General features: G+C 49.9%; 2 protein-coding genes and 1 long non-coding RNA gene across 3 annotated transcripts; 2 read left to right on the top strand and 1 right to left on the bottom strand.

Moving 5' to 3' along the window:
* Positions 1-4,023: 4,023 nt before the first annotated feature.
* Positions 4,024-5,151, top strand: LOC137903586 (uncharacterized). The gene is made up of 3 exons (XR_011105783.1): positions 4,024-4,161; positions 4,839-4,945; positions 5,062-5,151. It is a non-coding gene; the product is annotated as an uncharacterized lncRNA (long non-coding RNA).
* A 213-nt stretch (positions 5,152-5,364) lies between these two features.
* On the top strand, positions 5,365-10,158 carry si:ch73-173p19.1 (uncharacterized). Its single transcript, XM_068748268.1, has 14 exons — positions 5,365-5,373; positions 5,582-5,740; positions 5,808-6,264; positions 6,665-6,757; positions 7,168-7,258; positions 7,392-7,615; positions 7,703-7,945; positions 8,107-8,205; positions 8,305-8,498; positions 8,570-8,744; positions 8,817-8,973; positions 9,071-9,224; positions 9,380-9,491; positions 9,590-10,158. The coding sequence occupies exons 1-14, from the start codon at positions 5,365-5,367 to the stop codon at positions 9,763-9,765; spliced, it is 2,343 nt and encodes a 780-aa protein (XP_068604369.1). The 3' UTR covers positions 9,766-10,158.
* A 491-nt stretch (positions 10,159-10,649) lies between these two features.
* LOC137903650 (ATP-binding cassette sub-family F member 2) lies at positions 10,650-14,875 on the bottom strand. The gene is made up of 15 exons (XM_068747778.1): positions 14,817-14,875; positions 14,050-14,203; positions 13,752-13,964; positions 13,446-13,628; positions 13,190-13,361; positions 12,946-13,041; positions 12,762-12,864; positions 12,525-12,620; positions 12,316-12,435; positions 12,121-12,210; positions 11,935-12,045; positions 11,789-11,851; positions 11,547-11,675; positions 11,268-11,471; positions 10,650-11,181 (listed from the first exon to the last, which is right to left on the bottom strand). The coding sequence occupies exons 2-15, from the start codon at positions 14,189-14,191 to the stop codon at positions 11,065-11,067; spliced, it is 1,839 nt and encodes a 612-aa protein (XP_068603879.1). The 5' UTR covers positions 14,192-14,203; positions 14,817-14,875; the 3' UTR covers positions 10,650-11,064.
* Positions 14,876-15,098: the final 223 nt, after the last annotated feature.

Genomic DNA, 15,098 nt, shown 5'->3' with positions numbered 1-15,098 from the left:
CGGAGCGCTCCCTCTCTCTCTCTCTCTCTCTCTCCCTCTCTGAGCGGCATGCGCCGACTGATAGCGGCAGCCTTCCTCCTCCTCGGGATTATGTCTCCTACTCCGGCCTGCTGACAAGAAGTCATGTGACTGAAGGACTCATTCAACACTGAGTCAGAGGCTCAGGCGCAAAAATCCATCTGTGCCTGACACACACACACACACCCACACACACACAAAACAGATTGATATCTTTGTGCAAAAGAAAAACATTGCAAACATCAGACTGGACGACAGGAAGCCAGTCCTGGACCTTCCGTGGGCGACTTGACGCTCCCTGGGGGGGGGACGCAGCAAGCCCCTGTGCATCAATAAGCTGAATAAGTAACCCCCGTCCTGCATATAATAAACACCGCCGATGATTCCCGGCGCTGCAGACATCTCCAGACGTTCCCGGATGAAGGTCGGATACCCATCAGCAGGACGTGTGACTTTATACAACAGCACAGGATGCTCACTCAGCGGTGAGCGCGTGTGCATCAAATGACCTGTTGTCTCACATTTCAGATTATTAACGTGAGTTTTGCCTCTGACTTAACGCACATATGACCACGGATAGTTCAACACAGCGAGGATCAGCTCAGGGGGAGGAAAACAACGGCGACACTCAGATCGAGCCGCTTTTGCGACTCTCTCTGTTTTCAGTCGTTTCCACCACAAAAGGTCAAACTGCTTCCTCGACTGCGAGCAGCTTGCATCAAGACGAGTCCAAACGTATTTCTCCGCTGAAAAGAAACGGAAGAATAAAAATAGCACCCCCCTCCCCCCCCCATGACAACTTTTATACAAAGTGTCACCGTGACTCAGAAATCCTCCCTCCAGCCTTCCTGCCATTCCTCTCGCCTTTCAAGTAATTTAAAAGTCTCAAGCTTCCTGTGCGGCCTTTGCGATGCCCTCGCCGTAGCCCTCGCCCTCGCCGTAGCCCTCGCCGTAGCCCTCGCCGCAGCCCTCGCCCTCGCCGTAGCCCTCGCCCTACACCGCCGACAGCTGCCGTGCTTGTGGATCTCTTTGGGAATTTGGCACTGCTACACGTTGGTCTCTGAGCGTTTTACCCCCCCGAAATAGCTCGCTAGTTTAGAGGTCACCCCGCTCCATCTTGACCCTTTAATCTCCGCCTCCCTTCGTTGCTCTCCGCACGCCAGTGGCCACGGTAACGCCACGAGCCCTTGGCAGGGCCACCGGGGCCCTTAACGTCTCACACAGCTGTGTGTCCATGTTTTCATTTGTTCTTTGTCCCGGTCAAACGCTTCACCCCCCCCCCGCCATGGCCGTGCTCCCGCCCAACCCAGCACCTGTCTTTTTTAGCCTTCCCATTCGTCCTCCACCCCAGAAAAAAACAAATGCAATCAGCGCTCAAACTATTTATTGCCTGCAGAGTTGAACTAGCCTTAGCTAGTCTTTAGCCGGTAAAGACTTGGAAATCTTCACCCCCCCCCCCCCGCCGGTTGCTGGCTTTGTTTGGCGACGGGCAGATCGTGAGGAGATCTGTGTTGTCTGGGGGGGTAAACCGTCTCTGGCTTTACCCCCTAGCAACAACCCCTTCCACATTACACGCCGTCATTCGATCCATCGATAAGACACAGACGGTGCTTTTAGCGGCTTTAATCATCATCTGCAGCTTCATAACTTCATATCACTCATGTAATGGGGGGGGGGCATTGTTGATCCCGGCCCCGAGCCAGCAGCCGAAGTATTAGCCGTGTCAAATCACCATCTATATTAAACGCCGTGAGCCACGGAGGCCGGGGGGGGGGGGGGGGGGGGAGGGGGGCCTCTGACATTTTTGAAGACGTACGACTGTAACAAGCAACAAGTAGCCGTTAGCAGCTAAGATCACAGAAGCAGAAAGGCTCTTGGGAGCGGCTCAGCAGCGCGAAGCTTCCCTCGTAAAAGTTGAAATGCTTTCATGTAAATGATTCTTTGACAAGTCATTCCACACGGGTCCCAGCCGACTCCGGGTCCTGTTCTCACAGAAACACGGTAATAGCGAGGCTCCTAATGACCGTATTTACCCCTCATGAGACGGGAATAAAAGATCCTCCAGGCTCCCAGAGCACAAACAAAGAGGCCAAGGGCCTCGTACTACGGGTCTAATACAAACCAGCTATTTATCAATTGCCTGGGAAATAACATGATGTGATTCTATTTGTTATTGGGTCTGCTGGGGCGGGGGGGGGGGGGGGGGGTAATGGTAATATAATGCATTTCTGATTCCCACAGGAGAACAACGTTCATTCATCATCTTGAAGCAACTAAAAAATAACCGTTTAGTTTAAGCTGAAGCAGCTTTTTAAGACTTGCTGTGTTTACTGATGAAGTTCGGGGTCTGTTTACCTCCAGAGGGTTAAAAGGGGTAAAATAAAACAGCAAGAGGCCGTCATAAACGAAAAAGCAGACGTTTCTATCAGTCTGGGCTTTCCTTGCTTTCTGCAACGACCAACGTGGAGACATTCTGCTCGACGCCTGGAGCTTCCACCCGTTTCCTTCAGGGACACACAAATCAGTTCACAATACAAGACAGACTTTAGTAGACCGATCATGATGCGACACGCCATCTCTGGATATCTGAACACGAACATGCAGATATCTTGAATCGAGGTGAATTAAAAGAGATCTCAAACCGGAATTACAGATATCCGTAACTCGCACGGTGGATTATCTGCAACTGAATTGTAGAAACCTGTAATGTGTCATTGGCCAAAGGAAGAATGTCGTTGTGGATCTCTGAAATGACAATTTAGCAGCTAAACATAACAGCAATTAATATTAATGTCTTAATTAATAATTATCCTGAACTAACTCACCCTATGTCTGCCTTGAGAAACAAGGCAATGATTTCTGCTCCGCCAGTGCGCAATGAATGAATGAATGAATGAATGAATGAATGAATGAGAATCACCTCCACACCGACTCCTCCGCAGGACTCAGACCTGAGTCCGCATCATACGTTCACTCCGAGGCTACAGCCACGAGGAGTGACCGCTAGCTTGCTAAAAAAGAAAAAAAAGGGGAACTAATTCAAAATTATCTTCTGCGGCATTAGCCCCAAACAAACCTCTAACTCCGACCACGTTAACGGGACTAGTTACCCTCCACGACACGGCTAACTAGTCGGGAGAAACAAAAGCGCCATCCGCCGCATGTGTGGCGGTGAACTTACTGGCTGTCAGTGGACAGCTCGAGTGTCCGGCTCTTGACCCTCAAAATGGCGATAGTTGAGATCAAAAGTTCGTTTTTTTCCCATTAAATTCCTCCATTCAGGTGCAAATAATGAGTCACAAGTTGTAGGTGAATTACTTACCGATGCTTTACTCACCGCAAACTCTCTCTAAATGACTTAGCGGCTGAGCAGCGGCGTCAAACTTTCACAGCAAAAGACGAATATTGTTCCGGTAGAGGTTTCAAATTAAAATATGTAGTCAAATGTACGGGTAATTTATTGAATTTGTTCAATATAGAAACGCGGTTTCGTGATTAGAATGTGCTCAGGATAACTCAGACATACAAAATTATTACATCAAAACTCGACACAATTTTCTTTTGCTTCTTATAAACGTCATTATATGCCATTATTCTGAAAATATAAAATATTTAAATTTCCGGTGTGCCTCTTTAGTTTCACGGAACTTGTTGCTGTAATATTAAAACAGAAATTGCTGCGCCTGCGTAAATGATGAATCATATTTCTGATGAAGACGGCTTTCCGTTATGAAGCACATCATCCTAGAAGGACATTAATAAATATATATATATATATTAACAAAGTTATATTAATCCTATTGTCAATTATTACGCACTGACGTAATGAAAGAGCGTTTCAGAAAAAGTAATGATTCATTTACAGAAGTAAACTATTATACATCTAGGTTTTTATTCCATAAGCAAAATTGATATAATTGTCAACAATTAATAGCCTAATTGAATTATTCCAGCGCTCCAGTAGATGACAGTGTGTTGCTCGTCCGTGACGTCAGAGGGGGGCGAGGCCAGGCCAGTGTTGCTAGTTTAGCAGGCTGCGCATCACAACCAGGAAGTCATCAAAGTTGGCTAAATACTATTAGTTTCGCTCTGATTTCTCTGCGTTAACTTCGAAACAACGGCATGAGTTCTTCTGCCCCGCCGGTAAGCGTGAAAATTACCGAGCTGCGTTTGACATGACGCCGTAGCGCGTATTAGCTTGCTAACGCTAGCATTAGCCCCGTCATTGCTGTCCAACAGCTGCTAGCATGCTAACGTTGTTTACAGAGAAGCCGTCACTGCATCAAAGCCTGGATGGGCACAGCTTATGAAAGTACCGTTAGCTTTAGGTTAGCTTGTTGCTATTTCGTTTATGTCATAAATGCACAGGCGACTCAGCGACTTTAAAAGGCGTCATTCAAACCGGGAGCACGTCGATGTCACACGGTGCTAGAGAATAGATCATTAAAGGGAAAAATGCATTTGAAATAATGTAAATATTGATGTAATAGAAGGTGATTACCGGATATTTACGAAGCAGGGTCTTAAAATATACCACACATTTACTACAGAGTGATAATGTTTTAATGTGTGGTGCAGGATTGGCCTTGGATGATCAATATAAACTAATAATATAAAGTAAAACAGCCTAAATGTGTGTTTTAACTCATTATAAACAATAACTCTGAGTTTATTACCCTGATGTATTTATGATGAAAATAAAGAAAGCCTGATTTTGCTGTCCTGTGATAATTAAGGCAGAGATCGCGATTAAATGGATTAACCCGAACTCTGTTCGTGCAAAAATGTCTTCAATTGTTTGTCTGTATTATTTCTTGTAGACTATTGGGGAGTTAATCCTCATCCTGAGTGAGATGGGTTTCACAGAGGAACAGATCCAGGCAGCTATACAGGCGGGCCATTTTTCCGTGCCTGATGCAACTGAGTGGTGAGTTGTCCCGGCCCTTATTATTATTTTTAGATCTTAATTACACTAAAAGTTGATGTAATTGACCTTTCAAAAGACAACTCTATCAGGAAAGGACTTCTGCGTCTTTCTCTCAGGCTCCTTCAGGGTCGGTATCCGCGACACAAGTTGGTAAAGCAGTCGTCGCAGCCGGCTGAGACAGCATTTTCAGCATTCAACCGTCCCAAAGAGGCAGCAAGCACTTCAGACACACGCACACCTGCCGCAGGTAGCGGCAGAATTTTTTTTTTAATCCAGCATTGTAATGTTCTATTCATATTTCAATGTATTCGTGTGACAATACTGTAAATGGTTTTTAGGGTGCAAGGTTTAAATGTGTGGTATTTTGTTTTTTAAATTTCCAAAGCATCCCCTTCTTTGTTGCTGAGACCATCGCAACCATGCAGCCTGTCCCCGGACCCCCCACCGGTAGAGTCCCGGATTAAACAGGACAAGAGTGACTTCGAAGAGCAACAGAGGCAACGTGTCGCTCAGGAGGCCAGAGCAGAGCGAAGACAAAAGAAACAGGTCGGCGGTGATGTTGGTTCAGATTCTGTTCGCTTTGAGTCTTCTAAGCTTCTAACTTCTGTGTGTGTGTTTTTTTTTTTCCCCTGGCAGGAGCGCGAGCTGGTGCTGAAGCGGATAGCTGAGGATCGGAGAACGTTGCAGGAGAAGACCCAGACGAACGTCAACGCGGAGACGTCTCCTCCCAGGGATCGTGGGCAGAAGCTCGGAGGGAAGAGTCAGACCGATGTGGATAACGACTGCGTCCTCATGGTGAGGCTGCGGAGAATTCAAGTCAGAATAACAGTTGTTAAAACCCTTTTTTTTCCTTTTGTTTCAGATTCGCCTGCCGTCTGGGGAGTCGATGCGAGAGCACTTCCCGGCGGACGCTCCTCTGCGTCGCGTCGTGGAGCACATCAGCGGGCGTCACCCCGCGCTGTCCTCCTTTTCCCTCCTCCAGGGTTTCCCTCGGAAACGCTTCGGCGAGGCGGAGCTCGCCTGTTCCCTGCGCTCCCTCGGCCTCACGCCCAACGCGGCGCTGTGCATTCAGACCACTCCTCCGCAGAGCCCTCAGGATGCACCGAGTCCCGCAGAGCCTCCACCGGCGGCGCAGAATGAACCGTCGTCGCGTGGCGTGCTGCCTCAGCCTCAGCCTCACGTCCCAGTCCTCGAGGGGGTGGGGGGGCGGGACCTCGTCCTGCCTCCTCCGCTACCCAACCAGCTGTGGGAAGAGGCCGTGAGTTATGCTGGGATACCCGGAGCGGGTCCGTCACTATTTGGACAGTCTCATTTCTGGGGTTAGTAATAAATAAATGTCATCATCATTGTTCCACCTTCTCCGCAGCACGCGCAAACACGCTGCAGTCTGTATCTGTCCCTGGTGGTGGCGCCAGCGCGCCACACGGTGAGGACGGAATAAGACTTCCTCCTTGCCGTGTTATAGGTTTACGGTACGAGCTGAATATTCGCGACTCGTAGTTTGAAGAGTGAAAAAGCCTTTTTTTTTTTTTGCAATAGGCTGGAATCAGTAAAAAACAGAAACAAAGCTTGTCTCCTTCGGTTCGTAAAAATAGCTGCAGTCGTCTCCTCGTTTTCTTTCCGTGCACTCAGAATTCTTCCACCTTGCTCAAGACATTATGCAAAGATTTTTTTTTTTTAGCGGTTTCCTCAGATGACATCATCGGTGCTTTTCTACAGGACGAGGCCAGCGGTTGGTTCCCGATAACGCAGAGGAAGCTGCCGGTGAAGAACAAGAAGAGGAGGAAGAAGACCCACCTCTCTTGCTCAATGGTACTGCTCCCTGTTTTGAAGGTCACGTTACTCACGCAAATGTCGTTTGTTTGCTCTTCTCTCCTTTTTTAACTTAAGATAGCTATAGAATGCTTTGTAATAAGATTACCCGGGCGGGTCTGTAGAACTTGTCCGACCACATCTCATCTGAATGACTGAGATTCTTCGCAGACAACCTTTTCGAAAGTGCGTTTCAAAGTTCTCACCCGGAACCAGAACACTTTGAAGCAACTGCCGTTCGTCTTTGGCTGACTGCCCGAGTTAGTTTGCTCCATTGACTGCAATGTTAATGAAAATGTCGCCTCAGGGGAGGTGATCGGTGTCGCGTGTAAGACTGAGTAGGATTAAGAAGTATGCAGGTAAAAGATCTCCACTGCAGTTTTATTTGCGTTTTTTCTTTTCCCCCACAGGGATGCCAAGGCTGCCTTTCTTTCCAGAGGGTCGGTTCAGAGGAGAATTTGAGCCCAGGCACCGCTGGCCAGAGCAGGGCAATCGACTCCGGTGGGTGTCCGGACAGAGTAGCATACATCAGTCACTTGGGCTCTGAGAAACCGAAACAAGCCATGTTGAAAAACCAGCATTTAAACCCCAGCTGCGATGCGGCATGAAAGTGAGAGTCCGTCGTTGCTTTCAGGGAGGCTCCGGAAGAGGAACCCGCTGAGCCCGAGGACGCTGGACTCCGGGTGCCGCCCGGAGCCGCGGGTCTCGCCGCGGTGGAGCGTCTCCAAAGAGCTGCCCAGCAAGACGACCCCCGGGCCTCGCAGGCACAGCCGTCGCCCCCTAAAAGACCCTTCAGGACGCCCAGCATTCCCTCCCTCTGCGCCTTGGCCACTCGTGCGACCGTGCACCTCATGACCGGTAAGGAGGACGCGCGGAATGCTACGCTTACTGCCGCGCCAGACGTTTGCACTTACGGCTTCGTCTCCTCCCCGCGTCTCTGCTCAGCTCCCAGCATGCAGTACAGCAGCAGTCTGGCGTGCCTCACCCCAGAACTGGCGGAGCTGCTGCTCAACCACATGTCCCGCGAGAGGCTCCTGCGTCCGCGCACCCTGGAGCTGTTCTTCGGCTGCCCGCTGCAGACGTTTGTCCTGAACTGCTACCCTTACTCCACCAACGAGCTCCTGAGGCAGTTACGGGCCTTCACCTTACTGAAGCACCTGAGTCTGGTCAACTCGCCCCTCATCACTGGTAGAGTCCCCGGAAGGACATTCTAGGCTTGTGTTGACTGTTCATCGTCTTGTTCCAGTTTGGTTCGGGGTCCAGTTGGTTCTTTGTTTTTTTTCTGCTCTTCGGGATTTACCTCGATCTATAATTTTGTCTTCAAATGTCCCAAAACCTGTTTTGTTCAGACTCTGGGCTGTCGATCCTGTCGAGCCTGATCAAACTCCAGTACCTGAACCTGGCGTCCTGTAGCAAACTCACCGACTCCTGTCTGCAGCACGTCGCAGGTAAGGCTCGATGCAAACTCCAGATGGTTGTAGCTCTGGAATGTTTTTTTTTTTTTTTTGTAGCCCCTTCTCACTTCATTTCCTTCTTGCCTCTACAAGGTTTGAAGAACCTGTGCTTCCTGTCCCTGGATCAGACCAAAGTGACCGACGCTGGGATGGTGCTCTACCTCCGGTCGGCTCCTGCGTGTCTCTCCCAGCTCAGCCTGAACCAGACGGCCGTGACGGAAGCGACGCTGGTAGTCCTGTCCGCCTGTGTCCCACAACTGCGGCTCCTCAGCATCAAGCAGACCAAGGTGCCCGAAGCTTTCCTGGCCTTGCGTTTTTGCGGTTTTATTTTTCGTCTTGACGGGTGTCGCTCTGTCAGGTCCGGGATGTGACCGCTCTGGCCGAGCTGTCCGGCCTGCAGACTCTCAACCTGGATGGGACGGGTGTGACAGAAAGCTCTTTGGAGCATCTGGCCGCGCACCCCGCCCTGTCCTCCATCAGTCTGTCAGGGATTCCTGTGGCGGACGGGGATCGAGCGCTGCAGATCGTCTCTGGTGAGTAAAACCAGGAAGGATTGGCTTCCAGCAGGAGCACGGCTGACGGCAGGACTTTAACTTTCCTCCCAGGTCTGAAGTTGACTCAGCTGACCCTCCCCGGACGCCACTCTGTGACAGACGGCGGTTTGTCCTTCCTGTCTCGGCTGTCTCTGCTGTTAGAGTTGGACCTGACGGACTACAACCAGGTGACGGATCACGGCGTCGGCCAGCTCGCCACCATGACCAGGTCGTCCCTCAGCTTTGAAGCGGCTTTGTGCGCGAAACACGCGGACGCTTCGTTGTTATTTCCAGTCGGATGCTGACATCCGACCTACTCTGCGTAGGTTGAAGAAGCTGTCGCTCAGCAACACCCAGGTGACCGACGCGGGGCTTCCACCTCTGTGTGGCCTGCAGGAGCTGCAGGAGCTCTGCCTGGATCGGACGGCAGTCTCCAGCCGGGGCGTGGCCGATCTCGTCATCTGCCTGCCACACCTCCAGGTGTGTTTGTGTGTGTGCGTGTCGTCGTTGAGTGACAGCTAGTCACATGCTCACGCGCCTCCGGCTTAGTTGCAGCTATTCTTCAGGGTTTAAGGTGTCGCCTACATTTTCTTATTAATATCGACTTAGTTTAATGGCGGTTGTCCCACTTTCAGGTGTTGGGGTTGGCCAGCACTCAGGTGGGGGACACGGTCGTGAGGAGGGGTCTGATCCACTGCAATCAGCTCGTCAAACTTAATCTCAGCCGCACGCGGATCACAGACCACGGTAACGTCCGATTTTATATTCCCCACTCGCCCCCCCATCGCTACAGCAATTATTTAGTTTTTTATAATGTTTATTCTTGAATCCCCCCCCACCGCTAGGCTTGAAGTTCTTGAAACACATGCACCTGGCTCAGGTGAATCTGGACGGCACCGGTGTGAGTCTGACGGGCATCGCTAACCTCTTGTCCTTCACCAACATCAGCAGCATCCGCGCCAGCAACACTCGCACCGTTCCCCGCGACGAGGTGTCCGACGAGGAGTGGCAAGCTCAGTGAGGAAGCGCGCTGCCACAAGGACACTCATCTGACAAGCTAGCAAGTTGGAACCCTAAATGGGGGGGGGGTTGTTTAGGTCATTTCTGAAGCTTACGTATCATGTATAATCAATCTGTATTTACTGCAGCCCCCCCCCCCTCTGTTAGACTGCCATTCAGAAATATTGAAGCTTTATTTGCAGCCTTATAGGTTGGAGCTATCAGGACGTTTCGAGCCAGCAGGCGGAATATTTAGTGTTTGGGAATGTAACAACGCAGCATGTACCTTCAGACCGTGTCGACTGAGAGAATAATGTAGGATTAAAGTGAAAACCTTAATTTGTAAAGTCAACCAGGTGTGGTTGTTTTTTTTTAGAGCATGTGAAGGCAGTTCGTCTTCCAGCACTCGACTCTTCGGCTGCCTAGAAAATGTTGAATCAAGCCGTTCTTCTCAAATAGATTTTTGTATGGAATACTTGAAGAAAAGAAATGTACCTCTACCCAAGAGAAACATTTCATTTCAATCAGACACGAACACATCGTATAACGCAAGCAGAGGTTTTTATAACCGGTATGTTCGGTTTACTGCAAGGCACGGCTCACCTGGCATTACTCCCCTTCAAAGCATTCTGGAGATGCTTTGGGTTTATCTTACAAATAGCTTGCCTAGAACCTTTTAAACACCTTTGTCATGCCAAGTATAAAATTGTTATGACGGTCGAGCTATTATTGGTTCACGTGGAAGGCGGGGTCAGCTGCACGCTGCGCGATCTCCGCAGGCGGAAGCCTCACGGGACGCCATCCTGACCAGTGTCGTCCTCTTGTTTACAGCGACGTTCATATTGATTTTCCCTAATGGTTTCAGATACGAGTACCGTATTCATTAAATTTAAAACATCGTCAAAATACTGTTTTTATCTTCCGTTTATTCAGACAAACCTTTAATTGCATTACATCGTTAAATAAGGCAGAACTCCTCTTTTATACAGGGGGGGAAAAAAAATAAACTCTTAAACATCAAATATGACCTAAAAGCTGTTGGTGTTTGGGATAAAACAGAACATTTGGAAAAAAAGAAACTTCCCCATGAAGACGGCACAATGGAATGCGTTCCAAAATGCACTGAGATGCTTCGGGTGATTCAGCCAATCAGAGTGCAGCCTGAGGCGACGGGAGGAAATACAGTACAACATGTACGAGAGACGTGTCCATCAAGTTGCATGAGAGTTTCAGTTCTACAAATCCCGTCTGTCCTCGAAGGCCCCTGTAGATTAAATCCGAGATGCAAATTAAAGGAGTGGCTCCGATATTCGGCTTATCTTTAAATGTCATGTGTTTGTTTCTCAATCCGTGACTTCAAGTGCTCCTTGTATGCCAGGATGCCCGTTTTCCACTTTGTGATGGTTTGATTTTCACACACCCAGATCTCTTGTGCCACCTAGAGGAGGAGAAGAACGTCACAATGACGCGAGCCGCGGCCGAGTAACTAAAATCTCCGGGTTAACGTGTGTTTTTTTTTTATACCTGCTGAATCAGCCTGAAGTCGTGGCTAACCAGCATCATGCCGCCGTCGAACTCGTTGACCGCTTCCGCCAACGCGTCGATGGTCTCGATGTCCAGGTGATTGGTGGGCTCGTCCAGGAACAGCATGTGAGGGTTCTGCCAGGCCAGCCAGGCAAAACACACCCGGCACTTCTGCCCGTCCGAGAGGTTCCTGATCGGACTGACCTGGAAGACGGAGTCGGGTGTGAGGGAGTCGCAGGCGAAGACGACGACGCCGCCTCGTCTTCACCCCGACCCTACCTGCTGTTTTCCCGTCAGCCCGTAACGACCGATGATCTTCCTCATCTCCTCTTTTTCCTTGATTGCCGGGAAACACTTCATCATGTATTCCAAAGGAGACAGGTCCAGCTCCAGCTGCTCCGTCAGATGCTGCAACGATTAAAAACGCGGTCTATGAAGGACTCCCGACGGGTTCAAAGCAGATTAATCGGGTTAAAATGCGTCGAGGAGACGTGCCGGCGCCGAACGGTTCAGCGCATTACCTGGTGATATCTGCCGATCTTGACATGAGAATGTTTGCGGATCATGCCGTCGGTGGGTAGGAGCTATGAAAAATAAAAAGACGGAACATCCTGGAATACTTCCCCCGGTTTGTTGTAGCACAACGTGGAAATAGTCCAACACCTACCTCCCCCATTAGGAGCTTCAGGAGCGTGGACTTCCCCGCTCCATTGGGCCCCACGAGGGCCACTCGTGTATCCAAGTCGATACCAAATTCAAGGTTCTTATATATGTGGGGCTGCAGAAAGAGACAAAAAACTGAGAAACCATTTAAAAAAAGGTATATACATAAATAAAAGTCAACTGTACTCACGTTGTTGTCGCTGTATTTGAAGCTCACATTCTGAACCATGATGACTGGAGGAGGAATCTTCCCACAGGGAGGAAAATTAAATGACAGCGTCTGTGGGAGAGGCAGGCGGCATTAATCACGACGTTATGAATGAATATAAAAGTGTTTGTTCCTCCGGCTGAAGGCTGCGACCGAGCCGCCGGCGCGGCACGCTACCTTGTCATTCACTACTTTTTCAGTCAGGCCAGACGCCACCATCTTCTGCAGCGTCTTCTCTTTGCTCTGCGCCTGTCGGGCCAGCTTCGCAGAGCCGTGGCCAAACCTGGCAATGTAATTCTATAAAAGTGACACAACGCATAAAAACATTAAAAATGAATTGGCATCTGTTTGGAGAAGCCTGGGCGTCGGTGCCTTCACTCCTCTACCTTCATGTGTGTGATCTGGTCCTGCTCCCAGTTGAAGCGCTTCATCTGGTTCTCTTCCAGCTCCTCTCTGGTCTTCACATACTGGTCGTAGTTACCCTAAAGCAAAAAAAATAGACCCGCACGGTCAAGGCCGACGCACAATTAAACCCGTATTTAGCACAGAGTCAACTCAAGATACCCCCCGATGATCCGAGGCAGATTTCTGCACAAAGCCGTGGTCTCCAGCAGCATTCCTACCGTGTAGTATTTCAGTTTTCTCTGATGCAGGTGGATGATGTTGGTGCAAACGCCATTCAGGAAGTCTTGGGAGTGCGAGATGAGCACCAGGATTCGCCTGAACCTGGGCGACAACGAGCGCGGTGAGGAGGACGGACCAGCTTTTGTTTCGGGACTTGAATCGCGACGTCGGATGTAAACTTACGTCCTGAGCTCCTCCTCCAGCCACACGCAGGCGTCCAGATCCAGGTGGTTGGTGGGCTCGTCCAGCAGCAGCATGAAGGGCTTGATAAACAGAGCTCTGGAGGAAAAGAGGAGGGTCAGAAAAGTTTCGACATGAATCCACTAACTTTGAAATGTAGAAACAGCGTCGCCTTCGCAGGCACGAAAGCATCGACTCGGCGTTCAGATAATAAAAACCGAGGTGCACCGAAATCTAAATGTTTTACCTGGCCAGAGCAACACGCATCCTCCATCCCCCGCTGAAGTCCTTGAGTTTCTTCTGCTGCATCGCGGCGGTGAAACCCAAACCGTGGAGGATCCGAGAGGCTCGCACTTCTGCCTTGTCCGCGTCCAGCTCCTCCAGACGCTCGTACAGCTCCATCAGCTTCTCACACTCCGCTGCGCAGGGTTGAGAGGAAGGCATTTAGGAACAAATCCCCCCCCCAAACTCCATGTGCCGTTATTACACAACACGCGACTCACAGTCCTCATGGGCGAGTCTTTCTGCCTCCTTCTCCAGCATGATCCTCTGTTCGTCCACCTCCATGACGCACTGCAGGGCCGTTTTATCACTGGGCGACATTTCCCGGGTCAGGTGGTAAATATCGATGTGCTCGGGGATCGGAACCTCACGATGCCCGATGGCCGATAATAGCATGGATTTTCCTGGAAAGATAGAAATAACGCTCGTTTGTTTTTGTCATAGTACGCGTTTGCAACCCGCGTCGAGGGATGTGAACGAGGACCTGGTGTATACGGAATAGCGACACGCTAGGAGGAAGCACTTACCCGTGCCGTTGAGGCCGATGAGCCCGTAGCGTCTGCCCGAGTTCAGCTCCAGGCTGGTGTCTGAGAGCAGCTCTTGCCCGTGGAAGGTGAGCGACAGGCTGCTGATGTGAACGTCGGTGCTGTTGGGGTGGGACGCCAGCACGCCGGTCACCGCCCGCGCCTCGGTCTTCGCCAGCTCAAATTCATCGAGCTCCTGCGTCAAACCGGCGATCCCTGCAGACGCAAACACGTTTTTTAGAAATGAATATTCCCACGGCAAAGACGCCAACGATGCGATGAAGAGGCGAAGGCCTGTTACCGTTGCTCTCGGCTCCGTTAGTCTGGCTCTCCAGGTCATCCACCTCCCCGTCGATCATCTCATCGGGCTTCCTGGTACGTTGGCGAGCTTTAGCGGCTTCCTTCTTCTTCGCTGCCTTCTTCTTTGCCAAGTCGGACGGCATGATTGCGTGCGGCTATTCAAAAAAGTAGAAAAATCAACAAAGTCACTCCATAGGATTACACACATTCCCCACAAGTAAACGCCACCGGTACTACAGTTAATTACAACACCGAGATATTCCTTTCCTGTTTTAATTATTACTGATAATACTATTTATTTGTTCCTGGCAATCGCTGATAACGGCGACGCTAACGTGGACGTTAAGCGAAATGTTCCCTCCCCGGGTAGCACGTTGGTATCTTCAATTCATACCGCTTGATAGCCCAGCTGTTGCTAATGCTAATGGTCGCTTTAGCCGCTAATATTAACAACAGAATGGTTAATTAGCAATGAGCTAGCCCGCGACAGTACCCACACAGCTGTGTTCGCTGACCGCAATCAAATGTCTCATCCATGGGAGAATGTTTATCACAATTTAGCTAAAGCTGGCTCTGACTGGGTTAGCTCGCTAGCCATTCACAGCCTAAAGGCCTGAGCCGCTAAAGCTAACTTCACACAAGGCCCAACAAGCTACCAGATCAAAAGAGAGCTAATTCGGCGATGGGTGAGTCCCACCCCCAAGCTTACATTTATTATAACAGATAACGGCGACTGTTATCTACTCGAGACGTAGCTGTCCATCTCACCTTAATATGAATCGCTGCTATCTGGAGCACAACGTCGTCTCGTGTACACGTTTCGCCGGGTGAAAGGAAACCGGCCTACGCGCCGCGAGACTGACCATATATGGTAAATAGGGGCGGCGAGTATGGATGTACCCGCCCCTTCCGGTGTGACTGCGGTAATCGCTGGCAAAAGTGCCAAATCAGAAACGAACCCATCAGTAATAAATTGATAAATTAAATTATTGGCATGATTGAATCTAACCTAAACGTAATTAAGATTTAAGACTTAAATTAAGATTTAAG

This window comes from Brachionichthys hirsutus, chromosome 14 (genome assembly GCF_040956055.1).
Source record: "Brachionichthys hirsutus isolate HB-005 chromosome 14, CSIRO-AGI_Bhir_v1, whole genome shotgun sequence".
NCBI classification, from domain to species: domain Eukaryota; kingdom Metazoa; phylum Chordata; class Actinopteri; order Lophiiformes; family Brachionichthyidae; genus Brachionichthys; species Brachionichthys hirsutus.
The sequence above is the reverse complement of the archived record's forward strand: the minus strand, read 5'-3'. Positions and strand labels throughout refer to the sequence as shown.

Bases quoted from the DNA above. Each gene is read 5' to 3' on its own strand.
- si:ch73-173p19.1 (XM_068748268.1), top strand. The intron at 5,741-5,807 runs GTGAGGCTGCGG...CTTTTGTTTCAG, and splicing joins ATAACGACTGCGTCCTCATG to ATTCGCCTGCCGTCTGGGGA. The intron at 8,499-8,569 runs GTGCCCGAAGCT...TCGCTCTGTCAG, and splicing joins TCAGCATCAAGCAGACCAAG to GTCCGGGATGTGACCGCTCT.
- LOC137903650 (XM_068747778.1), bottom strand. From the start codon at position 14,191: ATGCCGTCCGACTTGGCAAAGAAGAAGGCAGCGAAGAAGAAGGAAGCC. The intron at 12,865-12,945 runs GTAAGTTTACAT...GTTGTCGCCCAG, and splicing joins CTGGAGGAGGAGCTCAGGAC to GTTCAGGCGAATCCTGGTGC. The intron at 11,182-11,267 runs GTATAAAAAAAA...CTCCTCCTCTAG, and splicing joins ACTTCAGGCTGATTCAGCAG to GTGGCACAAGAGATCTGGGT.